General features: G+C 35.4%; 1 protein-coding gene across 6 annotated transcripts in view; it reads right to left on the reverse strand.

Moving 5' to 3' along the window:
• Window positions 1-314: 314 nt before the first annotated feature.
• CHST15 (carbohydrate sulfotransferase 15) overlaps window positions 315-16,965 on the reverse strand; it is a 139,736-nt gene continuing 123,085 nt past the window's right edge. For all 6 annotated transcript variants that reach the window (XM_074295806.1, XM_074295803.1, XM_074295805.1 and 3 more), the window contains 2 exons: window positions 5,726-5,873; window positions 315-3,456 (listed from right to left, as the gene is read on the reverse strand). In XM_074295806.1, the coding sequence (XP_074151907.1) occupies window positions 3,266-3,456; window positions 5,726-5,873 (339 nt within the window). In that variant the 3' untranslated portion in view covers window positions 315-3,265. The remainder of the gene's footprint in view (window positions 3,457-5,725; window positions 5,874-16,965) is intronic.

A 16,965-nucleotide genomic window follows, 5' to 3' on the forward strand; every position in this document is an offset into this window, starting at 1 on the left:
ATGAAGATAAAATGCTGAAAGACCTGAGTTCAAATTTAGCCTCAGATACATACTAGCTGGATGACCTTGAACAAGTCACTTCACTATCTCTGCCTCAGTTTCTTCAGCTATAAAATGGGGCTAACAAAATTACCTACCACCCAGAGTTATTGTGAAAATTGAGATTTTTATAAAGTGCTTAGCACTGAGCATGGCACAGAGTAGATATGTAACAAATACTTATTGACCCATCCATCCATTTCATTCATATAAAATACCTTGGTGAGAAAAGCATCATCTATATTTTAAATAAACAACAGCGGCATACATTATTTGGATAACACTCGTATGTAACCATATTTAATTGTGTTAAAGATTAATTAAAAATACAGCTTAATTATATGACTTGTTTAACATACCTTATGTAAATCAAGGAGTACAATTGGAAAAATCAGGGAAAGAACATTGGAATATCAAGTCATTTTAACACCAGCTCAATGAAAATGCTCTATTTTCACTTTGGTTTTCAATGAGAAGACAAGATACGTTGTCTTAGGTCATGACTGTACAAACAACCATTTTCCTTTCTAGAAGTACTGTACCTCTAGATTAGGGCGGTATGGGGAGGGGGAGGCCTAATTAGGGGAAGGCAGCTGCAAGAATCCTCACAAAGAAAGTCTAGTCCTTGGGGAAATAATGATATTATCACCACAGAAGTGTCAGATGCTCCCCTCCATATAAAAGGACCAATAATAAACCAAATAATATTGAAAACAATACAATTTAATAATACTTCTGTAAGAAGCAGAATAATAATAATACATGTTCGTCACATGCATAGGTGTGCGTCAGAAAAACCTTTGTTATTAACTACAGTTCATGTGGAATAGCAAAATATTTACTTAAAACTACACAAATTTATTGGCAGAGAAAGAAATTTATAAAAGGGATGTGTACAGAGTATTGATGTATCAGCATCAGTACTGAAAAGTATCCACTTTTTAAAAAGCATATACACTTATATATATGCATATGTACATATATATATACACACATACACATGATAACACAAATAAATACACATCTTAAAATGTTTTCAACCTTCAGCATCTTTGTGCTTTGATCAGCCTTTTCTCCTAGCCAAGGTTCCTGTGAAAATAGTGTTAATTGTCTCTAGACCAGTGTAAAAAGCCACAGTTTATTCCATGACAAAAGTGACCTTGGCTATATGGATATAATTACCTTTATGTATTTATATCTATGTATATCTATGGGTAGATATACGCACATAGAACTATAGAGATAGATAAACGTGTATGTTGGGCCCAGCACTCAAGTTTTATACACTGTATTGTGTATCTTTCTATCTACATTGGCAGAAAAAAAAAACATACTATATTTCAGTAGCTGAAGAATAATAAGTAATCATATAAAGGCCCTCGTTTAACTGCATACATGCAAACTAAGGTTTAGTATTTAGAAACCTGCCCTTCCTGACTTTGGCATTCATATATAACCATAATCTAAGAGCTTTGGTTCATGGAAACTTCACCTTCTCTTCAGTGCAAAACCTGGACATTTCTGGAATTTGGCTCTGCCTGGGACAGCCTAACTACTGATTCCAAGTTTTCCATTCCATTACTCTGATGGCTTCCAAACAATTACTGTGTCTGCAGGTTCATGTCTAAACCAAATTTCCACTTTTCCCCAGAAAAGTCCTCTAAATACAATACTCATACCATCCATGCTTCACATACAAGCATACCTAATAGTTACCCATGCATCTTATTTGTGAGATGGGGTACAACACATCATAGTTCATGAACTTTGTGAGTACATTTGGCAATATTGCAGTTGATAAAGTAGAAATGACATCAGTCTAAGAGGAATGAAAAAAAAAAGAAAGAAATACAGCCAACTGGGACTAAAAAAATCCTGTTTTCCAACAACACTGTCACATACCAAAGTCTCAAAATATAATCTAGCTTTTTCATTTACATCTATTAATTCTCTGAAGTCACTTGCATCAATATAAAAACAAATTGAAATCAAATGAAATTCAGTTAAAAAAAGAGAAAACAGGCATGAAGCTCATTGAAATATGATAGTCATTTAAACATATTGTCCATTTTATATATTCAGTAAAGCAAAAACCAACAGTCATAAAGTAGGAAGTGAAAATATGTCCCACAAAAGATAAAACTGCAATTATTCATTATATATGACAGAATTGGAAGGGACAACAGAAATCATTTAACCTAATTTGGCTGGAAAGAACCTCAGAGATCATCTAGACTAACCCCCCTCATTTGAAAGATGAAGAAATTTTTGTGAGTAATAAAGCCAGGATTTGAATCCAGGTGTTCTGATCCTAAATCGAGCATCATTTCTGTTCATTTATTTTTTACATATAAAGTAATATAAATTCAATTAAGGAAAATAAGCAAAGGGATTAAGCATTTATATAGTGCCTTGTGTGTACCAGGCACTGTGCTAAAAGTTTTTACAAATATTATCTCACAAATATTGATCCTCACAACAACCTCGGGAGGTGGATGCTATTATTATCCCCATTTTACAATTGAGGAAACTGAGGCATATATCAGTTAACTGACTTGACCAGGGTAATGCAGCAAATAAGTGTCTGAGACCACATTTGAATGCAGGAATTCCTAACTCCAGGCCCAGCAATCTGCTACCAGATGTATAAAATCCTTAATTAACCATCGCATGATTTGGGTTGAGCGAAGGCAAAAACTGAAAGAACCCCACCCCCTCAGAAATAAATGACATTAAATAATTGAAACAGACATGCTTTGAAACTAATAATGAAAGTATAATTTTTGTAAAGTCATTGAGATAATCTCTAGCATGCTCTAATTCAATTTCAGAATTCTAACAATACAGATTTTAAGCCCTTTGAAGACAAAGATTCCATCATCTTTCAGATCCTTTCAGGTGCCTGGCACAGTGTTGGACAAATGGCAGAAGCCTAATAAATACATATAAAATTGTGAGGGTAGAAAAAATAGAATTCCATCATATCAGTCCCCAATTGTTAATAATAATGAAAGGGTCCATTGCAAGGAGTCAATATAAGAATATTTGATACCCCAAAGTCTGAAATACTTATAATGAAATATGGTTTGCTACACTAAGAGAAGAATGAAAATCCTGGGATAAAGGCCTTTATGCTTAGGATAAAATCATTGTCCCCAAATAAATATCTTTTGATGAAAAGTAATAAAATCTTCTAGCACAATGCTCATAATCCCGAATTCATTCCTTAAGTTTGTTTCCAAGAAAAAGCTTCATCAGAAAGCACTTGAGCCAATTTAGAATTGAAAGGCTCATAAAAGTCTTGAAGAATCTTTTTTGTGAGTAGAAACATGGGTCCCAGGTTCCGGTCCTCTGGACGTCTTGTATTTGATGCAGGACTCCTGGTAATCAGGGCTTCCTGTTTTTTATTTAAGGGACCTGGGGGGGGGAAAGGACAAAGGAATTCAGTTAAAACAGGACAGGAACTAAAAGAACTAAAAACAACTTTACTAAAATACTGTTTATTCTTCATGTTGCTAAGAGAACTGCTCTTTAAAATGTTTTCCAAATGAAGTTATTCCAAGAGCAGTTTGGAGTGGGAGGGGTAAGGGATATAGGATACTGGAAAATACAACATATAACACATATGTGCATATGTGCACACTGTCCACATGCACAATACTATGTGTGCAAATACATATTCAGATGCACCAAATTGTGCTTTTACAAAAGGATTAGTACAATGGCAAGTTGCTACTCTCCAATGATTTAATGATTGAACAACAGCTAGTTGGTGCAGTGGATAGAGCACCAGCCCTGAAGTCAGGAGGACCTGAGTTCAAATCTGATCTCAGACACTTACCACTCCCTAGCTGTGTACCCTGGACTAGTCACTTAACCCCAATTTCCTCAAAAAAAAAAAATAATAATTGTACATTCCCTCTAGAGTAAATCTATTTGTTTAAGAATCACCTGATAATTAGTAGTATCTGAATTCTGCCAAGAGCATTTCCTCTCTTGTGATGCTAATGCACACAACATTATTTGGATGGCTCTGTCCCCCAATGCTATTTACTGTTTGAGACATTTGTAATTGGGAAGCAGAGCAGAAAGGACTCAAGATTTTTATTCCCTGCCTATACTGGCTGAGTATGTTTCTACTTTTGACATGAAGTTAATGGGAAAGAGTTTGCTTTTCTAATTCTGAGGGTATCCTTGATCCACCATCATCTGGCAATGGAAACTTCTCCTACAACCTGATTTTAATTTGAGTCAGCGAGGTGTCGTGATGAATAGAGTATTGGACATGGTGTTAGGAATGGATAAGATTGAATCCTGCCTCAGATACTTCCTAATTGTGTGATTTGGGGCAAGTCATTTGACTTATCTCAACTTTTCTCAGTCTCAGCTTCCTCATCTGTAAAATAGAGATAATAATGGTATCAACCTCATAGGGATGTTGTGAGGATCATATAAGAACATATATATATTGCAAACCAAAAATAAACACTATGTAAATATTAACTTGTATTATGATTATGATCTGAAGTGGCTGGTCTAGTGGTTTACATTGCCCTACCTCATCAATAATGCCTAATTATCTCTATTTCACTTTGACTCTTCAAGTTTAGCCAATGACAACTGAATCCAAAGACCACAAAGTGGGTTGAAAGAGGAGGGAACACCTGTGACTCCATGTGCAGTGGAATGCACAAGGTTAGTTTGATACCTTTGCTGGGCTTTCTATAGATGCTAATGATATCATACATGAAAATACCATTAAAGATATTAAAGAGTAGCTCATAAGTATTACTGTATTCCTTTGGTTTCATGGGTAGCAAACTCAAACAATTTCCAAAGGGAGAGAAAAGAAGGAATGGGAAAGCATCATTTCTCTCCTTAGCCACTTAGCTGAAAGTCTGACTCGAGTTTCGGCAGAGAAAAAACTATGGACAGGATCCCCTACAATATCTGGGTTGTGGAGCCCCAGGCTTTTCCAGGTAGGCTACCTAAGAAAATCACTTATAATGGCCTAAATTTCTAATTTTTTCTAAAAATTTCAGGTGATATATGAGAGAAATTGACTGACATAATAGGGATAATCCAATACTCTCTTTAGGGGGAATCTTCCATGACAATTTTTTTTTGAGTTGCATAAAATAGGTCCACTTATTTCCAACAATAGTCAATCAACCAAATTCTAACCTAACAAAAGAATTCAGACAGGTTCTTAGGATATATTGTCCTATAAAAATTGATTCTTATTGGTCTGGAGGAATTACATTAAAAAAAATCAAGAAATCATTCAATATCAAATTCTCTCAATCAACAATTCACCTATAAATGTCTTTTCTTAATTATAATCAGTATCATATTTTTTAACAGTGAAGAAAGTCTCCCTTATTATTGCAGATTTTAGTTCTACTCACTCCAGGTCAATATAGATTTCAGTTTCGCTATGCTAAAAAATGACTCATGGATTTGAACAAAAAAATTAGGTGATCTCATGTAAAATAGATAGCCAAAGTGGGAAGGGAAAATCATGAGGCATCTGAGTGATACTTATAGCTATCCCTCTCTTAATGGGCTTTTACCTCAGTTCACTTTCTAGGATCATACTGTACTGGATGTTATCCTTAACCACTGGAGTTTGCTCTTCATTCTAATTTGCTTTAAGGCTTAAGAATTCACACAATCTTTTTCATACCTAAATTCAGAAACTGGAAAACTTTGTTCATGGTATACTTGACATTGGAGGCATGGTCTTCAAGACGAAGAATAAGGATCTGTTCTTTGTCAAAAACACTCAGCCAGTCTAAGAGATAAACAACATACAGGCCAATCTGCAGCCTTACCTAAAGACAAAAACAGAGAAAAACAATTTGAAATAATTTCAACAATTCCTCAAGATATTACAGGACACTTTCTGGAAAATAAAAAATTAATCCATTATCCACTAAGGTAATCATCTATATTAAATTGCTTTTCTTTCATTTTCTTCTTTAGATACCTCCTGTACCCAACCCTGAATATTTAAGTAGTGGGCATCATGAATATAAAACAGTTAAATCACTGATTTTCTCAAACTTTCAGCAAAATGATCAGTATTGTGTGAGTGCATTAATATAAAGAAGGTATCTCAAAAGTCTTATTGCAGTTTTAAAGTTTAATAGCTTTGGGGACATCCTGTATATGCTTGATTGTTTTGTATATTAAAAAAATATCCCTACTGTCAATGAGTTTTATGCTAGAAGTAAGAACCTAAGAGACATCTAGCAAAATATACACCAACATAAAATGTGTTCACATTGCTATTGTTTTTCAACCTCAGTATTTATCTTAAAGTTTCAATACCTCTATGTAAGTGGATGGAAGAATGGGAAGTAATTAAAGGAGATAAACAGTTTCTCAAAGTTCATTAACTTCTCTCCAACCCACATATTGTTGCCTTATTAACAGCCTCATAAAAAAAGACCTCAAGCTGGTTTCTAAGCTAAAAAGGAAGAGAGCATATATTGAACTCAGAAATATTATAGTGAATCTGAAAAGACTATTATAAGGACTTTTCATGCATTTGTAGATTTTAAGTTACTGACTTTACAAATCTTTTCCTTTTGCTCCATCAAATTAAATTCCCTTTCCCAAAACAAAAGTTAATGATGGGATAGTTACATGATAAAGTCTAATCTTATTCATAGAATTGTTTTAGTGGAGAAGATGCTCTGGAAAGAGCCAAAAGCTAAGAGTCATCAAAATTGGATTCTAGACCTCAATCTGACTCATCAGTTTCACTAATCACTAGATTTCCTAGAGATTTCCCATCTCTGTTTATGACACTACCATTTTCCCAATTACCCAAGCCTTTTTTTTTTCCTACCCTACTCATCCACATTTAATCAGATGTCAGTTCCTACTATTTTGATTTGTCAATCTAAAAAAATATTATTGGTGCCTGTGATACACAAGGCTTACAGATAGGAAAATCTGGGGGTAAACTCTTGCCTCTATTCCATACTGGCTTTCTGATACTGATCAAATAATACTTAGTTCCCTGGCAACTCAGGATTACAAGTTACCAGGAAAGTTCTTTGGCAGAATGAGCTTTCCTCACCAGGGAGTCTTTTATTCTGATAAAGATCCAGACAAAAACAAACAAAATAAAACTAAATAAATAAATAAAACCAATGTGAAAAACACTATGTCTAATGCTGAACAAAGATTAGAAATGGCACAGTTCTGCCATCAAAGAATTAATATCCTTGTGGATGGTAAGGAAGATCCATCATGAACTCCAGTAAGAAAGATACAAGGGAAAATGTAATAGAAGAAACCTGAGACCCAGCCCAATGCTATGATAAATTTGAGGAGGAAGAAATCACTTTTATATAGCAAAGTTCAGACAGAATTCATGGAATGAATTGTTGGGGTAGAGATTTATTTCAAGGTGGGAATTATGAACAGCGAAGGGGGAAGTCAGAGCAATAAGAAAAAGAAATAATACACTTGGATTAGAAGCAAATTTTGCAGTATTTTAATTTCTAGGGTCATAAATACACATTTTATCCAATAGATATTGGAGAAACCTACAAAGATTTCTAAATAGAGTAGTAGTAAGATACTAGAAGTACAGGAGAAAGAAGACTTAGTCAACAGTGTGGAAAACTGGAGGGAAAACTATGAAGAAGAAAAATTAAAAGTCTATTAGAATGGTCTGGGTAAGACCAAAATAAGACGGAACTATACTTGTGACAATATGAATGGAGAGGAAGGTGTACATGCACCAGTTATTGTGAAAGTAGAAATAAGACTACAATCAAATGCATAAGTGTAAGGTATTGAATGGAGAAGTCAGCAATAAATCCAAGGTTGGGAAGAAGATTCCATTCTGAGAAGTATGGAAGTAGAGAGAAGGGAAGTAGGTTTTGAGGAACAGATATCAAGTTCAATTTAAAACTTTTTAAGTTTGAGGTGCTAGATGGTCATTCAGGTAAAGTTCTTTAAGAGGCATTTGAAAATATGAAAGCAGAGTTCTGGAAATGGATAGATTTAGCAATTTTCTATCTATAAAAGCTGGAAATCCTCAAATTCAACCTTCATCTATCTTCCAGTTCATCATTACTCTTCAGCTAGACAATTATATTGTCTTCTAACATCTTTCTTCCCCTACTCTCTCCCATCTCCACTCTTAACTTTCATTCTATCACTAAAGCAATCTTCCAAATCATGGATCATGAATTGATATGGATAGGGAACAATCCTCTTCTTTGTCATACATTACAAGTATGTCAAAGAGAAAAAGTCCTTGTGTATCAACCATTACAAATTTTGGTATATGAAGGTAACTGAATATTTGTATACTGGAAGAAAAAACAAATATAAGGAATTTGGAGAAACACATTAACTGATGAAGAGTACGGAAAAGCAGAACAATGAAAGCAACATAAACAACAATAATGTAAATGAAAACAACATTAAAAGCTGAATTCTGATTAAATGCAATGGCTAATTTCAGTTCAGACAGTAAAACATATTTCCTTTTTTTCTCTTAACAGAAAAGTGTGTGTGTGTATCTAAGGAGTGTTGAGAAGAAATGACTGGCTTTAAAATGAAAGGCTTCAATTAAATTTCAATCAATCAATAAATAAGCATTGACTAAATACTTATATTCCAGGCCTTGCACTAAGGTATAGGCATAAAATATGTAAAAAGGTAACTAAAACATATACACTTATAAATATATAGAGGGAAGGAAGGAAGGAAGGAAGGAAGGAAGGAAGGAAGGAAGGAAGGAAGGAAGGAAGGAAGGAAGGAAGGAAGGAAGGAAGGAAGGAAGGAAGGAAGGAAGGAAGGAAGGAAGGAAAAGAGAAAGGGAAAAGGAGGAAGGAAGAGACGGAGGGAGGAAGGAAACAAAGGAGGAGGGAAGAAGGAAGGAAAGAAGGAAGGAGAAATAGGAATAAAGAAAGAGGAAAGGAGGGAGGGAAGGAAGGATGAAGGAGGATGGAAAGGAGGGAAGGAAGAAGGAAGAAGGGAAAGAGGGAAGGAAGAAGGAAGGGAGAGAAGGAAGGGAAAAGGGAGGAAGAAAGTGAAGGAGGGAGGGAGGGAGATAGAGACAGAGAGAGCAGAATCTTTTGAGAGGAAGGCACTAGAAGCTCTGAGGGACCAGGAAAGGCCTCCAGTAAAAGACTGCATTTAAGAAAGTCTTGAATGAAACCAGGGATTGTAAGAAGTCTTGGTGAGAGAAGATAGCACTCTGGACACGGTTGATACTAATTAAAAAGCTATGGATAGGGTGGGCTGAGTGTGAGAAGTAACAGCAAATTGGCCTGTTAGGATTACAAGGTGATAACCTGAGTTATCACCTTGTAATCCTAATATTGGCCAGTTTGGACAGACCATAGAATGGGGTGTATGGAGGGAAAAAGGGAAATAGGGAAGAGAGCAGAAAAAGTAGGAAGGAGTAGGGATATGAAGGGCTTTAAATGACAAAAGATTGACATTTTACTCTACTATTTCAGTAGATTCAACACAATTAGATTTGACAAACACCAGTTAAATGCTTCCTTTGTATAGAGCAATGACTCTGAAGGAGACACTCACTGAAGTGAGTAGAGGTTAAGAGAAGTAATCAGAACACACAATAAGGATGCCTTGTTCAGACCTATGCTTTAGGAAAATCACCTTGGTAGATATGTGGAGAATGGTTTAGAACAGAGCAAGGCCTGAGGTGGGGAAACTAATGCCAGTCCAGACCAGGGAGGACAAGGGTCAGAACCTGGATTGCAACTGTCCAAATTAAGAGAAGTGGAATTATATGAAATATTATAGAGATATGACAAGATTTGTCAATTAATTGAATGATGCACAAGTGCAGAAGACAAGAAATTTGTAGAAAATGTAATACAGAAAAACAGTCAATAAATTATCTCTTTCAATCATAGTAGTTAGCACTGTCTGAAATCAGCCAGCAGAATTTTATATAATATTGCTCAAATGATAATAATAGTTAACATTTACATAGAACCTACTTTGTGTGAGGACACCATGCTTTACAATTATTATCTCACCTAATCCTCACAAACCTCTGCAAGAAAAGTGCTATTATTGTCTCCATTTTAACAATGAGTTTAAATGATTTGCCATATATCTAGCATGTGACTGAGGCTGGTTTTGAATTCAATTCTATCTTACTCCCAAGCTCAGCACTTTATCCACTGGTTACCCCCCTTCCTCAGGTAAATAGCAACTAGAGAAACCCTCTTGTGTTTAACTATGACATATCTTGACTCTACACTGCACAACAAAGGGGTGGGGTTCTAAATGCAAAGGTCTGCTCAAATTGGTTCACGAAGCCTCCATCCAGATCAAGCCAATGATGATGAAATGACCCCAGAGAGAAAAACATTTCAAATATATTGCCAGGACTCTTTCCTGCTGCTGGAAATGTGAGATCACTTATTTTAGCTCTGTCACCTTTAATAAAAGTTATTTTTGCTTTTGAATTGTGGCTCATCACCTTGATGCTCCCACAATTTAAACCCAGGCCTTCCATGGGTGACAAGTACAATCATCTCTCTCCCCACAAGTTAAAATTTTTAGCAGTTCTACCTTAACCCAGGATAAAATATAAACTCTTTATTCTGACTCTCTTTAAAGTTTTTTTCACATTATGCACATATATACACGCACACTCTCTCTTAACATAATTCAATTCTAAGCAAAATTAATTATTTACTATAATTCCTCAGTCTTGTTCCACTCTCTCTGGTACCCGTGGTATCTCTGTCTCTTTAGAATTCCCAACTCTAGTAGTTTACTCTAGACTTCCTAAGGGCCAATGTAATTAAAGCAATGCAAAGACAATAAAAGACAATAAATTTGAAAGGGCTAAAGTGAAGATAAAAGGGGGAAAATGGTGCTATACCCTAGTATGAACAGTTTTGCTCTGGTGCCCCTAGCATCTTAAAGCAATAATCCCCCACCCTGAATCAGCTGTCCTCCCCTCCTCCAAGCACCTTCCTCTTTCCAAGCTCTCCACACTATTTCATCTACCCTTTAATATAACTTCCCCAATGACCTTGGAACTATCAACACAGGCAACAGTCACTAGTTCATTTTGCCCACCAAAGGCAAGACACTCAAGGCTTTTTGGTGACATATTTTCTCTCACTTTCAGTTTTATTACATACTAAAGAAAATAATTAAAATGGACTTGGAGAAAAATGTCCAAGATGAGCTATTGTCATATCTTTCAATACGTTTGCCTCCAGTAGATTCAACACAATTAGATTTAATAAATACCCATTAAATGCCTCCTTTGTATAGAGCAGTGACTCTGAAGTGGAAGATAAAACCTAATCCCCACATTCATTGAAGTGAGTGAAGAGTTAAGAGAAGCAATCAGAATGCACAAGATACTCTCACTGCACAGGGTGTGCAATGCCCATACAACATCAGTGAAGGAAAAGAAGAATGAAAAAAAAAAAGGAAAGAAAATTGAGTCTCTGATATTTTTAAAGTAGGGAACTTGTGGTTACTTTCTTGGCTATTTGGAGGATTTCCTAGAACAATGAAAGTGACCTGCTGCCCAGGATCACAAAACCAGGATAAATTCAAGAAGTTCCAGGAACTCCCTGAACCTTAAATCCTGACCCTGAAGCCAGCTCTCTTTATCCATATGCCATGCTGTCTATGAGGGAAATGCCTTTTAAAAAACAACTCTCATTTATATATAGCACTTTAAAACTACATAGCATTTTCTTCACAATAATTCTATGTGAGATGTAGTAGAAATATTTCCCCTTGTAAATGAGAAGACTAGGCTTCAAAGGTGTGAAATAACTGGCACAGAGTCACAGAACTAAAAGAATGAATGCCAGGATTTGCACTCGGTTCTTCTGACATACTATGAGTGCTCTTTTATTACAAGATAGAAAAAGAATGACATGCTCCTGAAGGTAACTATTTTCCACAAAATCTACTTTTCAAATGATATGAATTTTGAAAAAGAACCTGTCCTGTTTTTCACATATTGCACATCATTGTCTAACATGAATACTTATAGCAGTTGACAGCAAAATGTTCTAGTCCTATAAATGAAGGAGCTTTTAAAAAATGCTAAGAGTAATTAAAACACTCAATTCTGTCATGAGTAATTTTATAACTTTCATTCTAATTCATTCTAATATATTCTAAATTCTATAAATTTCATTGTAATGTTTAGGTTAGGGGTTCTCAAACTATGGCCTGCGGGCCAGATGTGGCCCTCTGAGGACGTTCATGTGGCCCTCTGGGTTATGGGGGTGAGGGGTGGAGACAGTGTGAGCTTTTGTTTTTACTATAGTCTGGCCCTCCAACAGTCTGAGGGACAGTGAACTGACCCCCCTATTTAAAAAGTTTGAGGACCACTGGTTTAGGTGCTTCCTTCTCATTAGTACCCTCTTATTTTTAAAAAGGACCCTTATTTTGGGGATCCCTTTTATAAGGGCAACTTGGAAAGTGAGACAAACCATGAAAAACTCTGAGGAAACCTGGATTTGATTCCTCTGTATGATCCTGAGCAAGTTATTTCATTACTGGCTGCTTGCCTCAGTTTCCTCATTTGTTAAAAGATGGGTTTTCCTGTGTATCTGAGAATGTTAGACAGTCACTTGGCTGGGAGATTTTTTGCCAAACAATTTGAAGAGAGAAGGCAAATAGCATTTGCAGCCTATTTATTCTGGCCCTATAGGGATTTACTTTAACTATGATAATGGAAGTTAGTAAGATCAAATGAGATAATATTTGTAAAGTACTTAGAGATTTAATGAATGTTTGTTCCATTTCCATTTTCCTTTTTCCTTCTTTAAAAAATTGCAAATTCAAAGTGATGTAAAGTGCATCTTGGTAAATAAGATACTTATTTACATAAGTTTCATAGAAAGAAATATATACTATGAAGCTAGTCAAATAAATTAGTATTCTATTTAAGATCACATATGCCATTCCCATTATTTCTCATCTCGAAGCTTTTGCTCACTCTCTTCTCTCTAAAAATTCCCTTCCTCCTCTTTAAATTTATCCAGGTCTCATGCTTTGTCTGCTGAAATCCATTTCCTTTTATAAAGTTTGTCCTAGCACACACTGCATCAGTTTTTGGTCTCTACTTTTCGAATTAGTGAAAAGAACTAAAAAAGCCTAAAGACCTGAGCCGCTACTAGCTAATAATTATAACAAGAATATTATTATCTAAAACACTATATATTAGAATAGCTAGCACACATATGTATATGTATACATATATAGAAAGAGTTCTTTGTGATTTACAAAGAACTTTACCTATATTAATTCATTTGATCTTCATAATTTTGGGAAGCAGATGCCTTTTTTTTTAATCTCCATTTTTACAGAGGAGGAAACTGAGGTAGTAAATGTCTGAGAGCAAATTTGAATTCAGGTCTTCCTGATGATAGATCCAGTGCTTCACCTATTATATCACTGAGCTGCTTCGAGGTTCTAGGTTCCATCTTCATCACTAATTAGTTCTATGTTCTTGTGTAAATCATCATGGCGCAATAGAAAAAGTGCTGAACTTATAAGGATGTTCTTGAAGTCGCAGGACCTGAGCTCATAATCCAGATCTTGCTACTCATTGTGCCACTGTACATTTAGGCATAGCAATAATCTCATTAATCTTCAGTTGCCTCATCTGTAAAATGAGAGGGCTGGCCTATGTTTATGTTGTGTTCATGTCACCATTTGGGATTATCTTGGCAGAAATGTGGTTTGCCATTTTTTTTTTCTCCAGCTCATTATTACAGATGAGGAAACTAAGTTAAGCATGGATTTGCCCAGGATCACATAGCTAAAAAGTGTCTGAGGCTAGATTTGAATTCAGGAAGATCAGTTCCAAACTATTTCCATTGCATCACCTAGATGCCCTTATATCTAGATTATAGGTGCCAAACTTTTGAGTATCTCTCTGGACTAGATTAAAATGTAATTGGGATATATTTGACAAAATAAATAAAAATAAAGTAAAACATAGTTAACATCACATCTTAAAATTAAGTCAATATGCAGCCCACAGGGATATTTATTATAGATAAATGGCTTCCCTTTCTACTTGAGTAAAACATCATTGATCCAGATTTCCTGACACTTTTTCCAATTCTAAATCTTTGACTCTATGCTCTCTCCTTTGTTTCCTCACTGACAAAATGGAAATAATACCCCCCCCCCGTTTGTTTAGAGCAGGAGTTCTCAAACTATGGCCCGTGGGCCAGATGTGGCCCACTAAGGATGTTTATGCAGCCCGCCAGGTTATGGCAAATGGGCCGAGGGGCAGACAGAGTGTGAGGTTTTGTTTTTACTACAGTCTGAGGGACAGTGAACTGGCCCCCTATTTAAAAAGTTTGAGGACCACTGGTTTAGAGGTTCAAAAAAACATCGTGTTAAGAAAATTTTTTAAATGATAAATTGCCCCATAGGTGTAAGATATTTCTTCATATCCCGAACCTCTTCTTTCAAATTTTTCTTACTCATTCCCGTGTACTTGACTATACAGTGACACTGATCTCCTTACTAGTCCTTTACACAAGCTTTTCCATCTCATGACTACATTTTCACTGGTGATTCCTATATCTTCAGTCTTCCCCCACCTCCCTTATCTGCCTCCTGACTTCCTTCAAGGCCCAGCTAAAATCCCACCTTCCACTAGAAGCCTTCCCTGATCTCTCTTAATATTAAAGTTTCCCTCCTGTTTCTCTCTTTCTCTGTGTGTCTCTGTCTGTCTCTCTGCTTCTTTCTCTGTCTCTCTCTGCCCATCTGTTTTCTTTCTCTGGCTCTTTCTGTCTTTTTCTGTTTGTCTGTGTCTCTGTTTCTTTCTCTTCTCTGCTTTTCTCTGTGTCTCTGTTTCTGTCTCTCTATCTCTGTCTCTCTATGTGTGTGTGTGTGAATATATATATATATATATATATATATATATATATATATATATATATATATATATGTTTGTTTATAATTGTTTTAATTTTGTTTCACCCATTAGACTGAATTCCAGGAGAAAATGGACTTTTTGCCATTTTCCTGTATCCTCAGTACTTAGCACACTGTCTGGCACATAGTAATCATTTAATAAAGGCTTGCTGAATGACCATTTACTATTCTGATTTCATGCACTTTAGTTCTGCCTTCTTAGTTAGACTGCAAACTTCTTTAAGGAAAGGATCATCTCCTACTATGTCTCAGTCCTCTCTCGTCCATTTTGAGCTCAGCGGAGGAGTAGATACAGTCTATGTTGGGTTTCCTGGAGGAGATACTGCAGAATAAAGAATTAATTAACAATAAACACATAGCCTCTATATGCTAGGTCATCTACTCTTTTAATGAGAGCATTTGAGGAGTGCAAATGAAGGGAACAAGTTTCTGAACAGAGAGCCCCCCACTATTTTATCCTTTCATTAGCTGCTATATCCACCAGCAAATCCCCCTAAGCCAGGGCTGAATAACTCTCTCAGGTCAATTTCAACATAATTAAAACATTGTTTAAGACTCTTTTATCTTATGGTATAGTTAAAATAACCAACCTCACTTACTTTCAGGGCAATAGCTTGTTTTCAATTCACTTAAAATTCATGGAACTATCAGGGATGTGATGATTTCCCTCAAAACTTCAAGACCAAGTACCTTGCCAACAAGATTAGAGCTAAATTAATATGGTCATGCTCTATTCACTGGATGCAAAGAAATCCAATGACTCAAGAGAAGTTCTGGATTGTGATTTAGAAAAAGGGATTCAAATCCCAATACTATTCTAGACAAATCTGGGTGATCTTTAGCAAATCAATTAACTTGAAAAGGTCACTTCTAACTCTTATCCTCTAAACTATGTTTCTTTGTTCTCGAAAATTTCTTTTAATTTTCTTTAAAAAATCTTATCTTTTCCCTTTTGCTCTGATTTTTTTCTCCCAACATGATTCATAAAGCAATGTATTTTTAAATGTACTTATATTCTATAGATGAAAAAATGCTCTAAATCACAATTGATTAGAGAAATGCAAATTAAAACATCTCTGAAAAACCACCTCACATCTCTCAGATTGGCTAAGATGACAGGAAAAGATAATGATAAATGTTGGAGATGATGTGGGAAAACTGGGACATTGCTGGTGGAGTTGTAAACTGATCCAACCATTCTTCAGAGCAATTTGGAACTGTGACCAAAGGGCTATTAAACTGTGCATACCCTTTAACTTAGTGTCATTACTGGGTCTGTATCCCAAGGAAATCATAAAGGAGGGCAAAGGATCCATACGTGCAAAAACGTTTGTAATAGCTCTTTTTGTATTAGCAAAGAATTGGAAAAAATAGTAATTGCCCATCAATTGGGGAATGGTTGAACAAGTTGTGATACATGAAGATAATGGAATATTATTGTTCTACAAAAAAATGATGATCAAGCTGTTTTAGAGAGGCCTGGAAAGAGTTACAGGAATTGATGCTGAGTGAAACAAGCAGAACCAAAAATACACTGTACACAACAACAGCAAGATTTTGTGATGATTAATTATGACAAGCTTGGTTCTTCCCAGTGATTAAAAGCAATCCCAATAGAATCTGGACAAAAAATGTCATCTGGATCCAGGAAAAGAACTAAGGAAACTGAATGTAAATCAACACATACTATGTTAATTTCTTTTTTTCTTTTTTTTTTTTAATCTTTTGTTTTTCCCTTTTGCTCTGATTTTTTTCTCTTCGAATATGATTCATAAAGCAGCATGTTAAAAATAAATTTTAAAAAATGAATGTGCATGTATAACTAAAATGTTTTTCACTCATAACTGGGAAAAGTAAAATTTTTAAAAAGCACATTCTATAAAAAGTATAAAGATTAGAGTTTTGGTCCACAGTACTTCTGATTGGGGAGAGGAATTCAACTTACCTATTTTCCTTCCTAATACTTGCCAAATT

This window comes from Sminthopsis crassicaudata, chromosome 2, assembly GCF_048593235.1.
Source record: "Sminthopsis crassicaudata isolate SCR6 chromosome 2, ASM4859323v1, whole genome shotgun sequence".
NCBI lineage: Eukaryota > Metazoa > Chordata > Mammalia > Dasyuromorphia > Dasyuridae > Sminthopsis > Sminthopsis crassicaudata.